The 24,569-nt window shown below is 39.4% G+C and overlaps 1 protein-coding gene across 2 annotated transcripts in view; it reads left to right on the top strand.

The window, feature by feature from the left end:
* DYM (dymeclin) overlaps window positions 1–24,569 on the top strand; it is a 334,042-nt gene that overhangs the window by 44,921 nt on the left and 264,552 nt on the right. For both annotated transcript variants that reach the window (XM_045065612.1, XM_004752183.3), the window contains exons 3-5: window positions 9,294–9,346; window positions 17,952–18,045; window positions 19,039–19,172. In XM_045065612.1, coding sequence (XP_044921547.1) covers window positions 9,294–9,346; window positions 17,952–18,045; window positions 19,039–19,172 — 281 coding nt within the window. The remainder of the gene's footprint in view (window positions 1–9,293; window positions 9,347–17,951; window positions 18,046–19,038; window positions 19,173–24,569) is intronic.

The raw sequence follows: 24,569 nt of genomic DNA, 5'->3' as shown, positions 1-24,569 counted from the left end.
ATTGGCTCTTTTCACTCAGGATAATGCCCTTGAGATCCATTCAAGTTGTGTATAATAGTAGTTCATTCCTTTTTATTGCTGAGTAGTAGTCTGTGTTGTATATGTATCATAGTTTTTTTTCTTAAGATTTTATTTATTCATTTGACAGACAGAGATCACAAGTAGGCAGAGAGGCAGGCAGAGAGGAGGAAGCAGGCTCCCCGCTGAGCAGAGAGCCCAATGTGGGGCTCGATCCCAGGACCCTGTGATCATGACCTGAGCTGAAGGCAGAGGCTTTAATCCACTGAGCCACCCACGCGCCCCTCATAGTTTGTTTAAATGATGATTCACTGAAGGACGTTTGCATTGTTTCTAGTTTGGGTCTATTATGAGTAAACCTGCCGTGAACAGTTGTGTACAGGTTTTCAGGTGAATATAAGTTTTTATTTCTTTGAGATAAATGGTCAACTGTGCAGTCACTGGGTTGTATGGTAAGAGCAGGTTGAAGTGTATTTTTTAAAATTATTTTTTAAAATTTATTTTTAACTGACGTATAGTTGGCATATTATGTTAGTTCTAGCTGTACAGCCCAGTGAAATGATAATTGTATACATAACAAAATTCTCACTATGATAAGTGTAGTTACCAAGTGCACGTTTGGTGTTACACAAACTATCAAACTGTTTCCTGGTGGCTATATCATTTTATATTCCCATCAGTAATGTATGTGAGATCCATTTTCTCTGTGTCCTTGCCAGTATTTGCTGTTGTCACTTGTCACTCCTTTTTTTTTTCTTTGTTTAGCAGTTCTGATAGCTGTATAGTGTTACCTCTGTCTTTATTTAGTATGGCTCATTTCTACAAAAATAAAACCTTTTTTTACAAACGATTTTTTTAATTTGAGAGAGTGCACAAACAGGGAGAGAAACAGAGGAAGAGGGAGAAGCAGATTCCCTGCTGATCAGGAAGCCTGCTGTGGGGCTTGATCCCAGGACCCTGAGATTGTGACCTGAGCCAAAGGCAGACGCTTAACCGATTGAGCCACCGAGGTGCCCCCCAAAACATTTTCTTTTAAAAAAGAAAAAGTAAGGGCACCTGGGTAGCTCAGTGGGTTAAGCGTCTGCCTTCGGCTCAGGGCATGATGCCAGGGTCCTGGGATCAGCCCCACATCGGGCTCCCTGCTCAGCAGGGGGCCTGCATCCCCACCCCTCTGCCTGCTTGCGGTCTCTCTCTGTGTGTCTAATAAATAAATAAAATCTTTTAAAAAATTACCTAGATATAAGCCTCCGTTCTGCCATTTATTAAAAGTAACGTAAAATTGAGAAGTTTTGTTAGGTGACAAAGGACTTTTGATTTCCTTGGTAATCCACTAGGGTTGTTCATCTGTAGTAAAACATGAATGTAAGTAAGATCAAAGCAGATCGCCTACAGTTGTTTGACACAAAATGTATAAAGCTGCTTAAAGAGTTACTGAATTTTGTTTTATCCTTCCTTCTGTGTCATGCAGGAAAGACGGGAAGATCGACAAATTACTCGTCAGGTGTATTTAAGAATAAATCTATGCAGATTTGATAGTTTACTACATACGGTTTCGTTTTATTTTTGTGTGGTGGGTTAGGAACTCACATTCATTGAGCCGTGTGCTGCATGCTCTATACCCTGCCGTATACTCCTTATATCTATCCTGTGAGTTGGTGATATCCTTAGCTTCATTTCGCAGATGAGCAACTGAGTCTCTCAAATGAAGTAACTTGGCTAGGTTATACCATTGATAATTGTCATTATCATTAATCATTAACATGGTCGGAAAGTCATTTGCTAGTGTGCAGAAGTGATGGGAACCGTTGAGAGGCCGTATGCTTGGTCAGGTATTGGAAGTGACTGGCATGTGAATGTAGTGGATGCAGAGACATCTCTAGCCTTCCTGTTGATATTCCTGCCCAGTATTCCAATTGTTGTATAATTTTAGTGGAATTCAACTAGATTTTTTAAAACAGTAAACATTTAAACTTGACTGTTTAAAGTCAAGTGTTCTGCCTTAGTAACAGTTAAGATAGTAGTTTATCTAAGTTTGCAGGTGCAACACTTGGCCGTAGTCTTAATTCTAGTATTGTGACTGTGTTCAGGCTTTCTTTATCATATGCATCCCTGGAAGCATTAGTTTGAGTCATTTTTGTTGTTCTAAAAGTCTAAAAAGATGGTTGGAATCAGGGTCAGACATTTAACTGTTGTGTAGCTGGAGCACCTTGCTGCTGCTCTAAGAGTCGTGTTCTGTGTGTTTTTGATTCTGTGCTCCGTGGCTTCCCCCTTAATGCAGGGTGAAATCCAAACTCAGTGTGACTTTGAGGTTCTCTACTCTTCGGCTGTATTTTATCCTACCACTGTTCTCTGCCTATGCTTCCTGGTTATTTAAGTTTGGTTTTGCTGTATGTTAGCACATTCAACGGAAGGGGCATCAACTGTACTGGTTATTTGAGACCTAACTCACAAATCAGTGAGCTGTATTATTGGTATTCACTGGGGAATTTGGTCTTAGAAGCTGACTTTGAGGTTGGTAGAGTTCTCCTAGGGAGATTATCTTCAGGAAATCAAAGGAACAGAAATGGCAGTGGTAACGTTTAAGAACTTGGCTGTAGTTGTGAAAATTTTAATAACCACTTCATTGCTGAATTACCTTTAGGGAAGTTCAGTGAAGGTTCTTAGTACTAGAAAAATCCCTAAACCAGTTTCACAGTTTCTTGAGATACGTGCGTGTGATTCTGGGGAACATCTCTCCAGTCCCACGGGTCTTACTGTTATCCCAGTGTCACCAGCAAAACTGAGACTCCTGTGAGACTCCCTTTGTTTGTGTTGCTGTGGAAGAGTGGCCAAACCCTGGGTGGGAGGAGCCTACTATGTTATCACAGAGAAGGATTGCTTCAGACTGAGCTTCGCCTGATAATCGATCAGTGTGGTTGTTTTATCTACAGTTTAGTTCATGTACAAAAGTTTGATTAAGAGATGACTAGTTTTGGGCTCCTGGCTGGCTCAGTCGTTAAGCGTCTGCCTTTAGCTCAGGTCATGGTCCCAAGGGTCCTGGGATTTAGCCCCTCATCGGGCTCCCTGCTCAGTGGGAAGCCTGCTTCTCCCTCTCCCACTCCCCTTGCTTGTGTTCCCTCTCTCACTGTCTCTCTATCAAATAAATAATTTTAGGAAAAAAAAAAAAAGAGAGAGATGACTAGTTTTATCGTTTCTCGGCCTTTTGGCTAAGATCAAGTGAAGAGATGACTAGTTTTGAGTATTTATTATCCCTAACATCCCATTATCAACATTTAAACAGTTGACCTCGAGTTGTAGAGTTTTGTGTACAGTGAGTTTGGAGTTCCCTGTGGGGTGCTCATTTATTGAATCTGTATTGGTGTAAATATTTGCTGCCCTTTTGCCCTCTTTTTGCATTCTCCCAGTACCCCAAATCTGCCTTCAGAAACAACATTCGGTTTCTAATTGTAATTGTCTTGGAAACATTGGCTGATTTTGCAGCACCATTTTACTTTTATTTACTGCAAATGATGATTTGTTAGTCGCCTGCTGCCAGAGCATCTGAGCTCATTTGTTTAACTAAAACAGCCCTGCGCGTAGATTCCTAAATACGCGGCAACAGTTACCAACCACCCCGGTTGCTTACCACCTCATTTTAGCTCTAAATCAAGCAAATGAAAACGAAGACTATTCCTAAAATGTTCCAAGAAGTTTCGAAAATTGGAGGATAGAGGGATGAGAGGAAGGGGAATTCTATTATAACGATCAGCATGTTGCTTTTGGCCGGGGCGGTGTGCCTGGCTGATTTCCTTTGTAGAAATAAGTGAGGCTTCAGGGTGCGGAACTTGTGCTCCTCCTGACGGTTCTGTGAACCTGTGATTTACTGGGTCATGACCAAGTGTTATTCTTCTGGGAGGCGTGGGTAATTGAGACATTTTCCCTGGCCTCCTTCGTTTAGTTTGGGCACTGGAGATGCTTCTGACCCAAAGTGGTGATTGTTGAGGGGGTGGAGGCAGTGGTGCTCCTGGAGCTCATAGCCCTGTGGAGGGGACCCAGGCCTGCCCAGCCTGATTACACGGCCTGATTGCACACCACCCACAGGTGCTGGCTGGCTTACCGCAAGAGGGAACTTTCCAAGAGAGGGGGGGCTGATTCCCCACCTTTCCCCTCTCTTCATCCTTGAGTGACAAACTGCTTCAGAAAGAAATAGTATTTCATACTTGGAATTAAATAGATGTATTTTTTAAATATTTTAATAAAAATTTAAGCTCTGGGGCAGACCTTGCCTCGAGGGTTGGAGAGTGTGAGGTGCTTCTGGAGGAATAGGGGGAAATAATTAGTTTTGTCTTCTAACAAAGTGTCTGACGATGGCATTCCCTCGGTCAGGACATTTTTATTATGTGCCTGCTTTGTACCAGGTTGGGAATGCCGGGATGAATGAGGACCCCACAGGCTTGGAGCAGAGGGACACACAGACGAGAAGTTGGGCAAAGTTGCTACTAAGTACTCAGTTTTATAATTGGGTGCTTTTGGGGCAGAGACCAGAGACCTGTTCTTATGTGATCAAAGAAGATTTTCTGGAGGAAGTGATGTCCAAGCCAGCCTTACTAATAGATGTTGGAATTAATCATTTTTTCAGGCTAGTATTGTATGAAAAATAAATCGGAACCCTGTTTTGGGACCATTCAGTGCCTTTCTGTTGATAACAAATTGAGAAACTGAACTCCAGACATCATCTGGTTAGGGTACTTTTCTAGTATTCTGGTTTTCCATTCTCCAATGTAGATTAGCCTCTGCTTTCCAGAATGTGCCCGGCTGTGTGATGGCCATGTTTTTTGCATGTGTTGTTACTCAATGTCTGGAAAACCCTCCCCTTTTCCCTCCCCTTTGTCTGCCAGACTGACTTCTTTTGCAGTTACTTCCTCGGGGATGTCTTCCTTGACTGCTCCTGGGGTAGGTTGGAGGCACCTCCTATGAGTTCAAGGGCTAGCCTTGATCTTGGGGTTTCCCCTCCACCAAATAGTCTGTCTACTTCTTTATTTCTAAATGTAACTTGAAGACAGAGGCAGCATCTTTCAGAGAACCTGGGATGACCCAAGTGTCCAGGCAGTGTTTGCTGAATGAATAGGCATAGAAGCTTTTGAAGATTGTAGCCTCATGTATATAATTGAAGCTCTTGTTTCCAGCCAGTTTTAAGAGAGTGTTATTGACTGAAGAAGATAGAAGCACTACTGAGACAGATTTTATGCATGTGGTTGAGTTATTAACCTCATAAAGCTATTTGCAGTCTTTTGCATTTATACCTCTTTTATTTTTTGCCTGAGTAACCAATAAATTGAGTAACTCATAGTTTCTACTTCCTGCCAACTGCTAATGTATATTATTAAATCAGACCACAGTGATTCATTAATTAGAAGTCTTTTGGTTATTAACAAAAATCAATTGATTAAGCATATGCCAGAATGAGGGGCATATGTGATGAACAGACAGGGATATCTCATTGAATCTAAGGTCGAGAACATAGCTGGGCTCTCGGAAGAACCGACCCCAAGAATCTGAAGGCCAGCGGGAATTCCGAGAGTCCTTTCTGTTGGCTTCTGCTTTCTCCTCAAAGTTCCTTCATTTGTTTTTCTTACTAACTGGCTTTCTCTGCTTCTCAGTGGATAGAGGAGGGTTTCTCCCAACTCTCAGCGTTGCAGCCTAATTCCAGGTGTATGGAAAATCTGTCTTTCCATCTCAGATCCAAATTCCCCAAGACTGGAGTGGCTTACAGTAGATTCTATCCCTGATTGAGTCAGCAGTGACCAGGGAGTGGGGTCATGCTAAACAACCCTGTTAGGTGGGAAGATAAGAGAAAAGGATGGGGGAGATCAGCAGACTGACACCATGAGGCAGTCAGACAATGAAAATAGTTTTATAAATAAAAATATGGTGACAAAGACTAGAGACCCATACACGGTTTGTTGTAGGATCATTTTGGGGTTATTTTGCCTAAAAAAAATTTTTTTCAACCTTGGGTGAAACTTGCAGATTTAACTTTGAAAAGATACTTACCTTTTTTTTTTTTTTTAAGGATTTTATTTATTTATTTGACAGAGATCAAATAGGCAGAGAGGCATGCAGAAAGAGAGAGAAGCAGGCTCCCCACTGAGCAGGGATCCTGATGTGGGGCTTGATCCCAGGACCCTGAGATCATGACCTGAGGCAAAGGCAGAGGTTTAAGCCACTGAGCCACCCAGGCACCCCAGATATTTACCTTTTTGAGTGTGAATATAATTTGAGATTCCTAAGGTAATGGCATGTTCACTGAAGTAATGAGTAGGTTTTAGCTTTATGTGTGTGTATAATACTTAAACATGATACTGTCTTTACTTGTTGGGAGACAGGTTCTAGAGTGGCTCTCATGCGAATAAAAGGGGAGACCCACATAATTTAAAGTTTTCCAACAACCACATTAGAAAAGTGAAGCAGGTGAAATCAATTTTAATAATATAGCCATATGTATTTATGTATATATTAAAAGAGGATTTGTAACTCTTCTGCTTATTAGAAGAGGTCATCATGGGATTTAAATATGCTAATAAATTTGAAAGTGCTGTGAGAAACGTTTAAAGGGTTATATAAGCAGAAAGCATTATTTTAATTAACTGGGGGAAAACCCACTACATTTTGGAATCAATAGCTAGCTATCATTTCCTGAGGTTTTACTCTGTGCTGGACACTATTCTAAGCACTTCATATGTGTTAGGTGACCTAATGATGACGATGCTTGTGGAGCAGGCGTGCTCGTGATGATCTCTGTTGTGTAAATGAGGAAATGAAGACATAAAGAGTTAAGAAACTAGCCTAAGTCACGTAGGTTGTAACTAGTTGAGCTGGAATTGGAAGTGGAATGTGCTTTTTTTTTTTTTAATTTTATTGTGGCAAAATAGACACAACAGAAAATTGATCATTTTAACCATTTTTTAAAAAAAAGTTTATTTATGTTAGAGAGTCGGGGGGTGGGGAGAACGCAGGGTGGGGAGGGGCAGAGGGAGAAGGAGAGAGAGTCTCAAGCAGACTCCATGCTGAGCGCAGAGCCCAACATCCATCCCAGTCTGACCCTGAGATCATGACCTGAGCCAAAACCAAGAGTTGGACACTTAGTGGACTGAGCCACCCAGGTGCCCCTCATTTTAACCATTTTTAAGTGGACACTTCTGTGGCATTAAATATGTTCACTTTGTTGTTTAATGCACCATCCATCTCCAGAACTCTTTCATCTTCCCAAACTGAAACTCTACCCATTAAACACTGACTTCCCATCTCCTCTGCCTCCAACTTCACAATTGGGAACCACCATTCTACTTTCCTCCCTATGAATTTGACTACTCTAGGAGTCTTATATAAGTGGAATCATACAGTATTTGTCTTTTTGTGGCTGGTTTGTTTCACTTAGCATAATGTCTTAAAGGTTCATCTATGTTGTAACGTGTCAGAATTTCTTTCCTTTTTAAGGCTGAATAATATTTCATTGTATGGATGTGTACCATATTTTGTATCATGATTCATCCATTGATGGACACTTTGGTTGCTTCTGCTTTTGCCTTTTGTGAATGATGGTGAACATGGTGTACATGTATCAGTATGAATCCCTGTGTTCAGTCCTTTTTGGGTGTATGTATAACCAGAAATGGAATTGCTTGGTCACATAGTAATTATATATTTAATTTTTTGAGAAATTGCCATACTCTTTTTCATAGCCGCTGCACCATTTTACATGCTCACCAGCTGTGCACGAGGGTCCCCATTTCTCTACATCCCCTTCAATATTTACTTTTTTCTTTCCAATAGCCATTTTATTAGGTCTGAAAGCAGTATCTCATTGTGGTTTTGATTTACATTTCCCTAATGACTAGTGTTGTTGTACATCTTTTCATATATACCTGTTAGCCTTTTGTATGTCTTCTTTGGAGAAATATCTGTTTAAATCCTTTGTCCATTTTTATTTTTTTATTTTTTTAAAGATTTTATTTATTTATTTGTCATAGAGAGAGAAGCGAGAGCAAGCACAGGCAGACAGAATGGCAGGCAGAGGTAGAGGGAGAAGCAGGCTCCCCGCCAAGCAAGGAGCCCAATGTGGGACTCGATCCCAGGACGCTGGGATCATGACCTGAGCCGAAGGCAGCCGCTTAACCAACTGAGCCACCCAGGCGTCCCCCCCCTTTGTCCATTTTTAAATTGGATTGTTTTTGTGGGCTTTTTTGTTGCTGTTCTTGAGTCAGAGATTTTTGTTTGTTTGTTTGTGTATTCCAGATATTAGTCTTAATCAGATACATTATTTGCAAATATTTTCTCCCATTTTGTTGGGTTGACTTTTTACTCTGTGATAGTATCCTTTGATGTGCAAAAGCTCTTAATTTTGGTAAAGCCCAACTTATGTATTTTTTTCTTTTCATGTCTTCGGTTTTAGTGTCATATCCAAGAACTCATTGCCGAATTCAATGTCATAAAGCTTTCCCCTATGTTTTTTATTTCTGAGTTTTATGTCTGTCTGTGTCTGTACCTCTTGTCTCTGTCTCTATTTCTATTTTTCTGTGTTGTTTTTTCCATATGTTTATAAATTATTGAAGCTTATGTATATGTTCTCTCTCTTTTCTTCCCTTGTTCCTTGCTTTGTTGTTGATCTGTTTGAAGGTATTGCAGATATCACGAGATTCCATATATCTCCTAAAAATAATGGCATTTTCCCCAAATAACTATAACCCCATGATTGGTACTGCTCTTGGAACTGGGCAGCTGGGGCCCCTGCTCTGTGCTTGGTACTTTGGAGTGACTTTCTTGCATTTTTCTAAGTCTCTCCATTCCTCCCTTTTCCCTGCCCCAGTGCCTGAAAGTTGGGGCTCCTCGAGTGCTTCTCTTTTAGGAATCTCATTGAGAGGCACCTGGAGGTCTCAGTTGTTAAACGTCTGCCTTTGGCTCAGGTCATGATCCTGGGGTCCTGGGATTGAGCCCTGCGTTGGCCTTTCTGCTGGGTGGGAGGTCTGCTTCTTTCCCCTGGCTTGTGTTCCCTCTCTCTGTCAAATAAATAAATAAAATCTTAAAAAAAAATCTTATATTGAGAATTATAGTACATTTTCTAATTATGTTGAAAACAGAAGCTTAACTCTATTTTGTTGATTTTATTGTTTACTGCTACATATGCCATATTTTCTTCCTAAATTGTTTTTCTCTTTATTTTTGTATATTTCTTTAACTGGTTAGCATGTACTTATTTAGTGTTGTAGTTATTAATTACCTTTTTTCTCTCTCTCCAGCAATGAGCTGAAGCTTTTGGAGGAAGCAACCATTTCAGTCTGCAGGTCTTTAGGTAAGGGGCAAAATGAGCCTGCGTATATATGTATGTGTGTGGCATTTGTTTCAAAATTTCTGTTAAAAGTTTTGGTAGTATAATATGAATTGAAATAATGAAGTGATATATTCTTGATGATAATATTTAATAATACTTCAATTTATGGTGCTCAATAATGTCATTAGAAAGGAACATTTTAGTCAATAGGAAAAAAGACACATGTTTAGCTTACTTGCAGGAGTGGTAATGGACTCTGCTAAGACATGCTCTTTCAGCTTGTTCTTTTCTTTTTTTAATTGAAGAATAGTTAACATACAATGTTACCTTAGCTTCAGGTGTGCAACATATAGTGATTTGATTTTGAATTGACATTTATATACATTAGGAAATGCTCACCATGATAGGTCTTGTTATCAATTGTCCGCATACACTACAATATTATTGACTCTATTTCCTTTGCTTTACTTTATGGTCCCTGTGACTTACTTATTTTATAACTGGAAGTTTGTACCTCTTAATCCCCTTCACCCATTTCACCCATTCCTCCCTCTCCCCACCAATTGCCCCCAGCAACTACCACTTTGTTCTCTATATTTATAATTCTGTTTTGTTTGATTTTTTTTGTTTGGTTCCCCATATAAGTGAAGTCATATAGTATTGATCTCTCTCAGACTTCTTTCACTTAGCTCAGCGCCCTCCCTGTCCCTCCATGTTACTACACATGGCAGGACTTCATTCTTGTTAATGGCAGAGTAATATTCCATTGTAAGCATATACCACATTGCCTTTATCCATCTATCAGTGGACACCTGTTGGCTGTTGTAGATGCTGCAATGAACCTGGGGGTGCAGGTCACTATAGAAGTTAGTGTTTTTGTCTTCTTCAGATAAATACCTAGAAGTGGAATTGCTGGGTCATTTGGTAGTTCTATTTTTAATTTTTCTGAGGAACTTCATACCATTTTCCACAATAGTTGCCCAGTTTACATTTCCTACCAATAGGGCATGAGGGTTCTCTTCTTCATATCCTGGCCAACACTTCCCAGTTCTAGTCTTCTTTATTTTAGCCATGCTGACAGATGTGAGGCAAAATCTCATCGTGTCTTTGACTTACATTTCCCTCATGACTAATGATGTTGAGCATCTTTTCTTATGTTTGTTGGACATGTGTATGTCTTCTTTGGGAAAATGTTTGGGTCTTCAGCTTCCTTTTTAATCACGTGGGGGTTTTTTGATGTTGACTTGTATGAATTCTTTACACATTTTGAATATTAACTTTTTTAAAAAATGATTTTATTTTTAAGTAATTTCTGTACCCCGCGTGGGGCTTGAGCTTGCAAGGGTGAGAACACAAGTTGCATGTTCCACTGATGGACCCAGCGAGGCACCCCTTGAATAGTAACTTCTTATTGGATATATGATTTGCAAATATCTTCTGCCATTCACTAGGTTGTTTTCATTTTGTTCACAGTTTCCTTCGCTGTGCAGAAGCTTTTTAGTTTTATTTGGTCCCACTTGTTTATTTTTTGCATTTGTTGCCCTTGCCTAAGGAGACAGATCCAAAAAAATATTGCTACGACTGAACTCCAAATTTACTGCCTATGTGTTCTTCTAGGAGTTTTCTGGTTTCACATCACACTTGTAGGTCATTAATCCATTTCAAATTTATTTTTGTATATGGTGTAAGAAGGTAGTTACCTGAGAGGACCCTTATTTTTTTCTTCTCCTTTGTTCATTAGACTTCTTCTTTAAACTGTTAAAATTAAGTGTTCCTCATTATACTTTTTTCTTTATGATTTTGCTTGTAATTTGATGAAGTTTTTTTTATTGGTTTATTAAGATCTTTTTTAGTTCTGAAATTTTCTATAGTTATGGCTTTGATTTTACTTGTGTTTGAGTTTCTTCTCCCCCAATGTAGGATCACCTGTTAACATTCAGGTTCGATGTCTGTTCTTTGCTTTCCATATCTTCTTTTTTCTTTGTCATCTTTCGCTTCTTGAATTTACTCCTTTATGTCTTTGATTCAGTCAGTGCTTTATACGTACCAGGTCTGTCAAGATTCTAGTACATCTTTTAGTTACTTCATTTTTTGGTTTTTAATCATTCTTTGTTTTAATCATTCTTTGTTTTTCCTGAACTTTAGACTGCTCTCTTTTCATTATACTCATTTTTCCCAGTGGCTTTCTGTTTTTGTTGTTGTTTTAAATAGGTGACTTTCTCATCTTCCACTGATGACGCTTGTTACTAAATTCATTTGACAGTTAAAAAAATACTTTATTTTTATTTATGTATTTATCTATCTATTTGAGAGAGAGAGAGAGAGCAAGAAAGAGCATGCGCGGGGTGTGGGGCAGAGGGAAAATTAGGCTCTCCACTGAGGAGGGAGCCCAGTGCTGGTCTGGATCCCAGGACTTCGGGATCATGACTTGAGCCGAAGGCAGACACTTAACCAGCTGAGCCACCCAGGTGCCCCAGTCCTTTATTTTTTAAAAGTAGCTCCATTCCAATGTGGGGCTTGAATTCAGGACCCCAGGGGTCATATGTTCTATTGACTGAGCCAGCCAGGAGCCACACTGTTTGATAGTTTTGATTCAGCTCTTCGGGTGAAATTCTAGTGTAACTTATTCCTTACCTGAGTGTTACTGTTACTATTTTTTTCTTATTCCTTAAACCAGCAAATATTTATTGAGTTCCTGCTATATTTTAGGCTCTTTCCTATACCCTGTGCTTTGTAGTCTCAGAGCTGGTGTAGAAAGTGACTGGTGGGAGTTTTCTGGTTGGAGAAGACAGTGGGGTGAGTTGTTTTTTTTTTAAAGATTTATTTATTTGACAGATAGAACTCACAAGTAGGCAGAGAGGCAGGCAGAGAGAGAGGAGGAAGCAGACTAGCAGACTCCCTGTGGCGCAGAGAGCCTGATGTGGGGCTCAATCCCAGGGTTCTGGGATCATGACCTGAGCGGACAGCAGAGGCTTTAACCCACTGAGCCACCCAGGTGCCCCAGTGGGGGTAGATTTTGTCTTCGGAGGTACTTTGAAGCTGTTAACCTTGCGAACCATCCATTGATTACCAAGTAAATACTTAGATCATTTCTCTAAACTCTATCGTTAGTGAAAGTATTCTCTGTTTTGGTGGGGAGAAGGACTATCTGGATTTAGCATTTCTGTGAATTTGTATCTGTTTGTATGTTTTCATGGGTGTTTGATTTTTTAAAAGTTTCACCCTTCTAGAAATGAGGGCCAAATAACCCAGTAAATGGCTATAAGCTCATCTTTCAGTTCAATCATTTTGACTTCATGGGCAGGCCTCATCTGTATCTCTCACCGTTACATTCTACCCATACTTGAAAGTATGAAATATGTACAGAAAAGCTGACAACTGAAAAGGATATACAAAACAAACAACAGAAAGCGGTGTGTTCTCACATATTAGATTGAAACCTCAGGAGTCATATCATTTCATTCGTAAATATCTTGTAAGAATTTTTTTTTAAAGGAGACCAATGCTGTTATCTTACTAGGAAACCATTTTTAGCATTGTCACATAGCCACCGAGTGTTCAAATTTCTAATTGTCTTAGTTTTTGTGAATCAGGAATCGTATAGAGTCTGTATGTTATTATTGGTTATTATCGGTATATCTTTACAATTCTTTTCATAACTAGTTTCCTCTGGCAATTGTCTCTCTCTTCTTTTTCTCCTATTTATGGAAGAAACTAGGTAGTAGAGTTTTTCCAGTGTAAATTTTGTTGATTGCATCCCCATGGATTGTTAACTTTTCTCTGTTCTCTGTATTTTCTGTATCTTTGGTATTGCATTTGGAGACACAGGGGTATTATAGTGAAGTATTGGGAAAGGTTCTTTCAGGGGCTAGGAGCAAGTCTAATCTCTCACCCAGATGGAAATTCTCTTTATAATACCCTTATCTTAGAGTTATTCAGACTTTGCTTGAATTCCTGTAGAAATAGGGAAGTCCCTTCCTCACACAAAAGCTGCTTAAGTTAACAGATTGCTACAACTTCTAGTGTCAAATGAGTTAGTTTTTTTTTAATTAAAAATTTTATTGAAGTGAAACTCAACATAAAATTAACCATTTTATTTATTTGTTTGTTTATTTATTTATTACTAACATACAATGTTTTATTTGCCCCAGGGGTACAGGTCTGTGAATCATCAGTCTTCCTCAATTCACAGCACTCACTATAGCACATAACCTCCTCAATGTCCATAACCCAATCACCCTCTCCCTATCCCCCACCCCCATCCCCAGCAACCCTCAGTTTGTTTCCTGCGATTAAGATTCTCTTATGGTTTGTCTCCCTCCCTGGTCTCATGTTGTTTCATTTTTTCCCTCCTTGCCCGCCTCTCAAATTGCTCATATCCAAGAGTTCATATGATAATTGTCTTTCTCTGATTGACTGATTTCACTTAGCACAATACCCTCTAGTTCTATCCACGTCATTGTGAATGGCAAGATTTCAGGTTTTTTGATGGCTGCATAGTATTCCGTTGTATAGCTATACCACATCTTCTTTATCCATTCATCTGTCAGTGGACATCTAGGCTCTTTCCATTGGCTGTTGTGGACCAGATTAGTTAGTTTTTAATTTAAGTACCATTGTTATCTTCATTTTAAAGTTGAGGACACAGTTGAGTTGTAGAGAGGTGAAGTAAGTTGCTAGGTGTCATAGCCAGTCAGTGGTGGAGCTGGGATTCGAACCTAGTGAGACTCTGTAGTCTAGTTCCATTATGCTTCTCTGTCTTCCTCTCAGCTATCGCATTCCCACTCTGGCTTCTAAAGCTTATTCAACCTCAACATAATATTTGATTTTTTTTTTTTTAAGATTTATTTGTTTATTTTAGAGAGAGAGAAAGAGAGAGTGTGCCAGGGTAGGAGAGGCAGAGGGTAAGGAGAGAATCCCAAGCTGACACCTTGCTGAGGCCAGAGCCTGCATGGGGCTCAAACCCATGACTCTGAGATCATGATCTGAACTGAAATCAAGATTTGTGTGCTCAGCCAACTGAGCCACCGAGTGCCCCACAACATTTGATTTTTGCCAATTAACTTTGGTCCTGTTAAGTTCTGTCAAGGTGTTTTAGAATAGCAAGTCTGCCATTGGGTGGTGGTGTTTAAACATCAGGGAACATACTTTGTCTTATTAGTTGACTTTCCCCTCTACATCTTGTCTAAGAGTACTGTGAAAACTTAATTGTGTTAGAGTGTGTGCTCCATTAAGACCCGGTGTTCTAAGTATCTCCTTAGTCCCCGAAACAGAGCTGGGTCCACCTAAGTAGTTCAGTTAAACATGTGCTGAGTAAAGAAATGCAGAAGGTGTACAAAGCTTCAGTTACATCAGTCCAGTAGCCGGTTGCTCTTTCCAACAACACGGGTTGTTTTGCTTTGTTTTGTTTTTAAATAGATAACCATTTATAAATTCAAACAATTACTTATAAAGTCGTTCAGTAATAAAGGACCTATTGAGAGAACACAAGATTGTGAAGTTGGGGGTCTGAATTATGCTTGTAATCCTAGCATCCCCAGCTCTTTGTTTCAGTATTTTTATTTACAATAGCTCAATAATATTGATTCACAGAGATGCACTGGTGAACATGAACTATTTTAAACAGTTTATCTTGAAATCTCAGGGTATTCTCTCATTAAACCCCAAAGCTTGAAAGAGGAGTAGGAAATTTTTGTCTCAAAGTGAAACGGACTAGATTTAATATCTAATTACATATCTATTCTTGATGGTAAAGTTGAACAGAACCTTTCCTAACTGCCAGCCCATGCTGCACTTGCTGCTCCCAGCGCGGTTCTCCATCCTGCAATAAGGGGCATCGCCTGGGAGAGGCTGGAGCAGAATCTCCGGTCCCATTTGACGCATGCAAGACCAGAATTTAAACTTTAATGACTGCCTTGTGATTTAAAGGCCTATTAGACTTTGGGAAGCACTGTTCACTTCAGTAGGTGCAGGGAGATGGACCTGGGATTCTGCACGGCCAGTGGGGTCCCAGAAAATGCTCTTGCCACTGCTCTGTGAACCACATATCCGATAGCGAGGTGTTCCTGTTTCATGACAATGAGTAACATGCATTGACTCAAGCTGTGACAGGAACACTTACCCAGCAGGCCGACCCGAGTCAACTTGACGGTTACTGAGCACAAAGCAGGTATGCTGTCATGGTGTACTTATTCCCACGCATGATTTTTTTAAAGTATACATACCTGGATTTTAAAATATTTAAAATGTATTTGAAGCTTGGTACATCTTTCCAAATCTTTGACACATTTTCAAGAAGTTCAAATATATGCATAGAGATGGCAGCAAAAGCATAAACCTCAGGTCTGCATAAAAATGGATTTTTCTGGCAGCATAGGCCAGTGTGTTTGAGTGTTTGCATTTCCATTTTTTGAAGCAGTTAAAAATATATTTCAGAAGAAAAACAAATATTCAGAAGTCTGGAATCTTCGTTGTTTGAAAACCATTCGTAAAGCAAAAAGACTGGGCATTTGTCACTAACATTGTTGACTTTGGGCCCAACACTTAAACTTTCTGGGTCTCTCTTTTTTTTCCTTTTAAAGATTTTATTTATTTGTTAGAGAAAGAGTGTGCTGGAGAGAGCACACACAAGCCAGGGGCGGGGGTTAGAGGGAGAGGGAGAAGCTGACTTTCTGCTGAGCAGGGAGCTCTGTGTAGGACTTGATCCCATGACCTGAGCTGAAGGCAGACACTTAAACAACTGAGCCACCCAGGTGCCCTCTTTTTCTTCAGTAAAATTAAAGGTTCTGACTAAACAGTTTCTCCCTTCCAAAGAGATTTTTCTTTAAGTTTTTATTTAGGGTCTGGTGAGTTAACAGACAGTGTAAGTGTGTGCAAGACAGTGATCAACACTGCCATCCGGTACCTGGTGCTCATCACAACAAAGGCCCTCCCTAACCTTCCCGTCACCTGTTCCAGCCATCCTCCCACCCCCTCCCCTCTGGGAACCATCACTTTGTTCTCCAGAGTTAAGTTTCTTGGTTTGTCTCTCTCTCTTTTTTTCCTTTCCTTGTTTGTTTTGTTACTTACATTCCACATATGAGTGAAATCATAGGGTACTTGTCTTTCTCTGGCTGATTTTGCTTAGCATAATACCATCTAGCTCTGATGGGTTCTTAACCTTTGTCCTTCTGTGATGTATTAGGGTTAACCAGTGACCCAGTAAAGCTAATGGTGTAAATTCTAGTTCAGATCCAAAGACCTGAGAGTCGAAAGGGCCAGTGTTTAAGTCCTTGTGCAAGGGTAGAAGACCAATGTATTAGTTCCACAGTGAGGCAGAGAGAGAGGATTGAGCCTTCCTCTGACTTTTGTTCTGTTCAGGCCTTTAATGTATTGGAGGATGCTTGCTCACTTTGGAGAGGCCAGTCTGCTTTGCTCAGTTGAAAATTAAAGTGCAGGAACACCTTCACATACACATCCAGAAATAATGTTTAACCAGATATGTGGGCGTACTGTGGTCCAGTCCCATTGATTCATAAAACTAACTGTCACATATGTGTGACTGTGCAGACTGATAGAACTTTATATTTTAATTAAATCTAATTTTTTGATTATAGGGATTGGTATAGCACAGCATTTTAGAGCCAAGGATTGGAACCAATAGATAAGGATGTATCCTTGAGCAGTAACAACAGAGACATGAGGATCTGTGAAATGGAGGTGATATTGGTGCTTTTCTCCCATAGTTGGTTTTAAGGATTAAATGAGTTGATGTGTGTAAAGCGCTTAGTGTATATTAGTCAGTGTCTGTTACCTGTTGTTTCTTTTGATGAGAAAAGTGAGGTTGGAGAAGAAAAGTAACTTGAGTTTTAATATTCCGTTAATTTAGACTTGGATCTAGAGATCAGATCTTCTGATTCTCATGATAGTATCTGCTTGATTCTTTGGCTGGATTTGCTGAAATGCTCACCTTTATACTTAAAAGTTTTTTAAAACAAATTCTTTAAAATTTTTTCTGATCAAATAACTTCTCCCTGGCCATATTGCTTTATGTTTCTGTTTATTTTTCATTAGAATGATTTATGATTATCTGAAAAGAGTTTTACCATTCTAGTTTATTGTATTCTGTGTACTAGGGATCATTTTTTTTTTTAACACTTGCCTGCTTTCTTTCTTTTCCTTTCCTTTCCCCTCCTTTCTTTTTTTTTTTTCTTTTCCTTCCCACATGCCCTTGGAGCCCAGCATGGGGCTTGAACTCATGACCCTTTGAATAAGACCCAAGTTGAGATCAAGAGTCAAATGCTTAATGACTGAGCCATCCAGAGGTCCTTAACATTTGCTTTTCTAAGGAGAAAAATATGTATGTGTATAAATTAACTATATATCAGCTATTATTTTGAATTCTGAGATGAATTGGCTACTTTCTCATATTATGTCTATCATTTTCAGTTTACAGATCATTTTTGGTTCAGAATTAAGACCAAGTAGCAATTTCTCTCATTGTTTATTTTTCTTAATTAGATTGAAAGTACAGTAAGGTTTGCCTTGGAGCAACTTCAGTTTGACAACTTGGTTTTATAAATGCTGTAATATGTTCACTTTGATTTCAGTTAATTTTAACTTTCTAAAACCTTATCTTCTCTTGCAGTTGTAAACAACCCTCGAACGGGAAACCTTGGTGCGCTAATTAAGGTCTTCCTTTCTAGAACCAAAGAACTAAAACTTTCAGCAGAATGTCAGAAGTAAGCTAACTGATTAAATCATGTTCTCTTTATACTTAGGAATATGAGTATTTTTTTGGGGGGGTAGAAATAGATTATGGTCTTTTGAAAGCTATAAAGGAATTCTCATTATTAAAAAGTAAAAGAGAGGTTATAATTTACTGTCCAAATCATTGTGGTAGGATTATGAATTCTGGAATCTGTTTGATTTCAGTATTTTAGATAGTCTTCAGAAATACATTGTTTAAGGTTAATAGTGATATAATTATTATTAAAAAAGGTAGTTCCTCTCCATTATCACCATTGCTCATATTTAGTTTGAATAATGAATAAGTTTGAGGATTATTTCATTCCATATTATTTCCTTTCTATCTTTTCTCATAGAGGAAAGAAGGCTCAGATTAGACATTGGAATATTATTTTAATTCCACCATAGCTAACATAGGTATTATAATTTTATATTTGATACATTGGAAGGTTAATCTATGCACTCAACCATTTTTAAAAACCATTTTGGATGGCAGACTCTTAAGAAATGGTTCATTGCCCTGCTTCCAAACAAATAATATTTAAAAAATTAAAAAATTAAAAATTAAAGTTTCTTTTGAGTTCATGGTTACTAATACAAGGAGCAAGTATTGTATGGGGCTGCTGCTAACAGTGCCCTACTTAAAATTTTGGTTGTGTGCTTGCATATATTCTCTTTCTGTTATTATACTTAAAATTTTTTTTTCACTTTTCCTTGAACTGCCTGTGTATGGGACAAGTATGAAGTTCAGAACAATGAGCAGTCATGCCTAAGGAAAATATTTTTATTAGGTTGACTCACTAAAATACAGAGATGAAACATGAAGGAGACTGGAACAGTGTAATAAATCACGAACCATGAAGAGATAGAGTTATCGTCTTCATATTACAAGCAGAAGGGGCCAAATGCTTGAGAAATGAACTAGATAGCGCTCATGCTCTTGATTCAGTATGGATTCTCGTGTGATTTTGGTTTTTCCTTTGCAGCCACATCTTCATTTGGCAGACACACAATGCTTTGTTTATTATTTGCTGTTTGCTGAAAGTGTTCATCTGTGAGATGGCAGAGGAAGAACTGCAACTTCATTTTACTTACGAAGAAAAATCTCCCGGCAGTTACAGTAAGTATTGCCTTTGAAGATGTTCTAGGGATAGCGTGTGTGACAGGGAAGGATAGAATTTGAGGAATAAAAGTAGAATTTTGAAAATTCTATTTTTCTTTTTATAATTTTCATTTCTAAATGACCTGGCTCTCTGACTCTTTTTTCCTCCTGTATTAATTACAGTAAGCCAAGACACAAATTCTTTCTTTCTTTTTTTCCCTTTTTCTTTTTATATAAGAAAGCAAATAGGATTGAAACTTATATTTGCTTTGGACTTCCATGAATATGGAAAATAAAGTTAAAAACCACAAGTATACCTTTCAGAAAACAAAGATGTCAACGTTGGTTTTATTACCAGGGTAATGCATTATGGAAGACAGCCAATCAGAATCACAGATTTTGTAAATGTTAAAGATGGCTTTCATAGGACAGAACAGGCTCTGGGTCTTTGGGACTACTTGATCAGATATAACGTTTAAGGACAATTTTACGATGCTGAAATGTGTGGTCTTTTTCTAAAGACATGGGGAGAGGTTACCATTCTCTCATGATATTGCTGGGATTGTGTTATGGGGTTTTTTGCCAGTAGTTAGGAAGGTCTGTAGTTTTCCAGATGGTGTTTCATTTTTTAGCATTAAAACTTATAACCAAGGAGTAGAAGGGCAGAATGGGATTCTTACGTGAAATATGGGGAATATAGTATTTTGCATCCCACCTTCATGCTAACTTGTCTCTGAGGGTAAAGGCAGTGTTGCTCCTGAGATCCCTGGGTTCATTTTTCAAAACACATCTCTGCCCTCTTTAGGCTTTCCTACCTACAGCTTTATATGTTGATTTTTGAGTTTTAAAAAATAAATGTGTTCCATTTACTATTGTGAGAATCTGTATTTGTTAAGCATATACTGATGTTTAAACAGAGCTTTTAATCAGAATTGTGTCTTGCATATGTTAATTTTGTAAGGCTAGGCTTTGTTTTTGTGGTGCTGAAAGTGCCAAGAGCAGCCGGGCTTGGGGAGTTGCAAACCTTTCCACAGAAGGTCTAACAGCAAGAATGGAGTTCATGTTTACCCCGTGGCGCCTGAGAGCTGAGCCAACCAAGAACCTGCAAACCCAGCACTTTGTTCTGCTTTATGTCAAAACAGTTATGCTTGCATTGTACTTTAAAATAAATACAATAACATTGTGTTAATATAAAATTATTTGTCATACATACCATTGAGTAAGTTGAAGCACTTCAGAGATATGCTGTATTTATTTTGAGGCCCAGAAGGACCCTCTTTGAACCCATGCTCTCCACTCATATCCCAGTTTGAGAAGCATGGTGTTTGTTTGTTTTTTATGATTTTATTTATTAGAGAGCACACAAGCATGCGCACGCACACACACACATACACATGCACACACGAATGGGGGAGTGGCAGAGGGAGAAGCAGACTCCCCGCTAAGCAGGGAGCTGGATGTAGGATGTAGGATGTAGGAGCTGGATGTAGACTCTAGGATCATGACCTGAACTGAAGGCAGATGCTTGAGCCACCCAGGCATCCCGGGAAACATGGTTTTATTGTACATCCTACATAACCTCAAGTGAGGGCAGTGTAAAAATGACACTTTTCAGCCATGGGGCACATTATCAAGATGTTTATCTCACCGAAAGAGCCATCTGTGAGGTCTGGTACTGGTAATTTTGTGTGTGCACTGACAGATTGTCCTCTTTTTTTATATGGAGTTAGCACTTCAGGATTTTATACACATTGTTTTGTTTTATTCTTTTTCTTTACAGTTGAGACTGCTGTTGATCCACCAGTTTTAAGTCCAGTAAATATCTTTTTGAGGTTAAAGACTTCCCATTTTTGGCATGTGTAATTATTTTCATTTTAGTCATACATGTTGTTAGTTTGAGATATCTACTTCTCACTGGTGTTAAGTCCTTTTTACATTTTCTTTTAATGTCTTTTTATAATTTGTAAAAGTAATAAAATTAAATGAATACATAGATACTGTTAAATGGTAAAAAAACAAAAACAAAAACGACACCTCACTATGCAGTACTTAAAAACATCTGTTTATCATTTAGAATGTGAATCTTGAAATCAGATGTGCGGGAGACCGCGTGGGAGACTGCGCAAGGGTTGAGAGACTAGACAGTAGTACGGGTTGCTCAGAGGTTGAATTGACAGAAGCGGAGGACCACCTACAAACAGCTGAGCAAAGTCAGCTGAGGAATTTGAGGCCTTTTTTTGGTTCCATTCACTGTAATTCTGCTGTGATGAAGTGGATGTTGTCAGCACATGAGGGTCATGTGACTCTTCGTAAGCTCCCCATTTGTAATAGAAATTTGTGAGACTGTCCACGTAAACATTTCCCCACAGGCTCTGTATGCATGGTGGCAGATTGCTTGCTGGAGGGAATTTGTATCATTTTGTAAATATAACTCTTTCCACTAGTGCATGCCTTTGAGCATAGTCAGAGAGGACAAAACTAGCCCTGGGCAAAACCATGAAGTACTATAAAATTTTGTGTTTTCCCTTTGCCTTCAATGTGAGTATGGCCTTCTGTCTTGGGATCATCCCCCATTAACCCAAGGTAGTAACTGATAGGTTTTGTATCTCATAAATCCAATATTTTAAGTCCTTAGGGATATGATTTTTTTTTTTTTTTTAGGGACATGAATTTGTAATTTGTTTTCACAAACACAATGGTGGTTTGTTTCTTTATGTGTTTGACGATGTTGATTGTGAGCTTTTGTTTGTTCATCTTAATCTGAGGCCCCAAATAAAGGAGGGATTTGCATTTGCTTCTAGAGGGATCTAGACTGCATCACCTGAGGCCATTTAACCTCCTTCAGAGGTTCTTGGCTTAATGTGACCACTTGGGGTTCAGCTCCCCAGTAGCAAGCTGGTGGCACGCCTTTGTATTGGCAGCTTTGGATTGGCGTTCGTCTGGGTCACCCTACCCTCCGGGTTTGTTTACTGCTCAGTATTTTACTGTGGATTCAAGCCACAGTCTGTTTGCCTGTGGTTGTTCTTTTTGGTTATGGTGCAAGGGTCCCTGGAGATTTCCTCTACTTTCTGGAAGCCCATCAGTGCACTAAAAAGTGTATTTTAGCCAAGAACTAGTTGTTTTGTACAGGAGGCCTCTTTGGAGTAACTACTAATATTGTCGCCAATGGAAGGCAATTATAGTTTCTTTACAAATATTTTTACATCTTTTTCAGATGAGGGAAGAAGTCTTTGGAGATTGAGACTAAAGATAGAAACACACACATACACACACACACACACACACACACACACACAGAGGGGGAGAGAGCTGGCTGGAAAGCCCAGGGATGTAGGGGGGCACTAGGATCAAGAGCACAGAGTGGGAGTGTGGGTTTGCACTGCAGGAGCGTGCCACCTGTGCCAGCAGCGCTGTGGGCAGGCAGTGGGGGGACGAAGGACCCGGTCACCTGCCAAGAGCTGGCACACACGGCAGCTAGTTAGCACGGTTCTCTGGAGAGTAGAAAAGGGACTGGAGACTTGTTGAGTCCAGGTAAAATGCTTGCTTAACCACATTTCCTCGGCATAAAATAGTTTAATATAGATGTATTTTTAAAAATTTTATTTTGTAGGAATTGCTCTCAAGCATAGTGGATTGAACCCACATGTTTATCTTTGCTTTATTCTGAAACCCTGATAAAATATCAGTGAAGGGACTTTTAATAAGTCATGAATTTTTTATTAGTTTAAAGAGGAGGAAAGGGGAACACACTGTTAGTAACATTTTTCAAGTTGGAAAGTTGAGTAATGATGAACTCTACTGATCAGTGAAAGCTGAAGGTTAAATGCCTTTAGGGTCAGAGAACTACCAAGAAACAGCCAGTTCTTGTCTTAGAGCCCTGGAAAGGCTTAGGAGTTGGAAGTACCAGGTGTCTCTGAAGGCAGACACCTTGGAGGAGTGATTGAAGGAGCAGCTCGACGCTCAGCTCTTCTCCAGCACCACTTGCAGTCAGGAGACCACCCCCTCCTCGGTTAATACTAGAATGTCTTCTCCAAGGGGCTGAACCAAGAGGACCTTCCTCTACTTGGGAGCTCTGGGGTGCTGTGGAGGGATGGTCTGCTGAGAACAGGGCTAAGAGCAAAGGCTACAAATGGAGGAGTGAGGCATCTTGACATGGCTTCTAAATGCAGGCACTGGGGTTGTGCCCACTACATCCCCTTCCCTCCAGAAGGTTAATGCATACACTTGTGGAGAAAATGAACCAAAACCAGGAAAAAGATGTAGAGATGCTGATGTTTGGGTGTCTCAGTGATACAGCTCCAAACCCTCCAGTGTGAGCCACCACTTGCAGGCTGTGCCTGTGCACATGGAGCTTCCATCAGCATTGGCCTCCTTCTGGCAAATAAATGGAGACCCAAAGATCCTGAACAATTGGAAACAACTTCCAACTTCTGAGAGATCAAAATGAGAAAAAGTGGTAGAATATATATTTATGGAAATTAAAAAAAATTAAATTTTAAAAAATTTTAAATTTAAATTTAAAAAATCCATAATCATACTTCTCTAATATAATTACTTTCTTTTCCAACTACTTTCTTTTCCTTCCTTCCTTTTTTTCTTTTTTTTAAGATATTGTTTATTTGCCAGGGAAGGGGAGAGAGAGAGAGAACAAGCACAAGCAGGGCGAGTACCAGGCAGAGAGAGAAGCAGGTTTCCTGTTGAGCATAGAGCCTGATTTGGGACTCAATCCCAGAATCCTGGGATCATGACCTGAGCTGAAGACAGGTGCTTAACCCACTGAGCCACCCAAGCGTCCCCACTACCTTCCTTTTCATTCTCCTCTGGCCGAAGACATTTTTACGTTTTTATTTTATTAATTTTTTTGGAAAGATTTTTGTCAGAGAGAGAGGGAAAGTGAGAACACAAGGGAGCAGGGAGCAGCAGGCAGAGGGAGAAGCAGGCTTCCTGCTGAGCAAGGGGCCCGTTATAGGACTCAATCCCAGGACTCTGGGATTATGATCTCAGCCGGAGGCAGACACTTAACCGACTGAGCCACCCAGGTGTCCCTGACTGCAAACCTTTTTGAGACTCTCTGGAAGTATATTCAAAACCCAGGATGTATTCATTTAACTAAATACGCTAGAGGTGAAACTTTTGAAACTAGTTTTGAATTCTTTCAGATGGCCAAAGTGCTTTGGCTCTCAAGGCAGCAGTGTTTTACTCTTCTCTTATTTTTGCTTGGACTAATCCTTAGGGCCTGGGGCAAGCTGTAGCTCAAGAGGTAAACCTGAAATTGGTAGATGAGTTGTTTCTGTTTTATTTTTGTCTCAAAGAGTTTAATTTCATTAGTTGAGTAATGCAAAAGAAAGAAAGAAAGAAAGAAAGAAAGAAACCAATTGCTAGAAAGGACTCACGAAAGCATGGATTTACTCTTTT

The sequence above is a fragment of the Mustela putorius genome, unplaced genomic scaffold, assembly GCF_011764305.1.
Source record: "Mustela putorius furo isolate JIRA1106 unplaced genomic scaffold, ASM1176430v1.1 tig00003858_pilon_pilon_pilon, whole genome shotgun sequence".
NCBI lineage: Eukaryota > Metazoa > Chordata > Mammalia > Carnivora > Mustelidae > Mustela > Mustela putorius.
The sequence above is the reverse complement of the archived record's forward strand: the minus strand, read 5'-3'. Positions and strand labels throughout refer to the sequence as shown.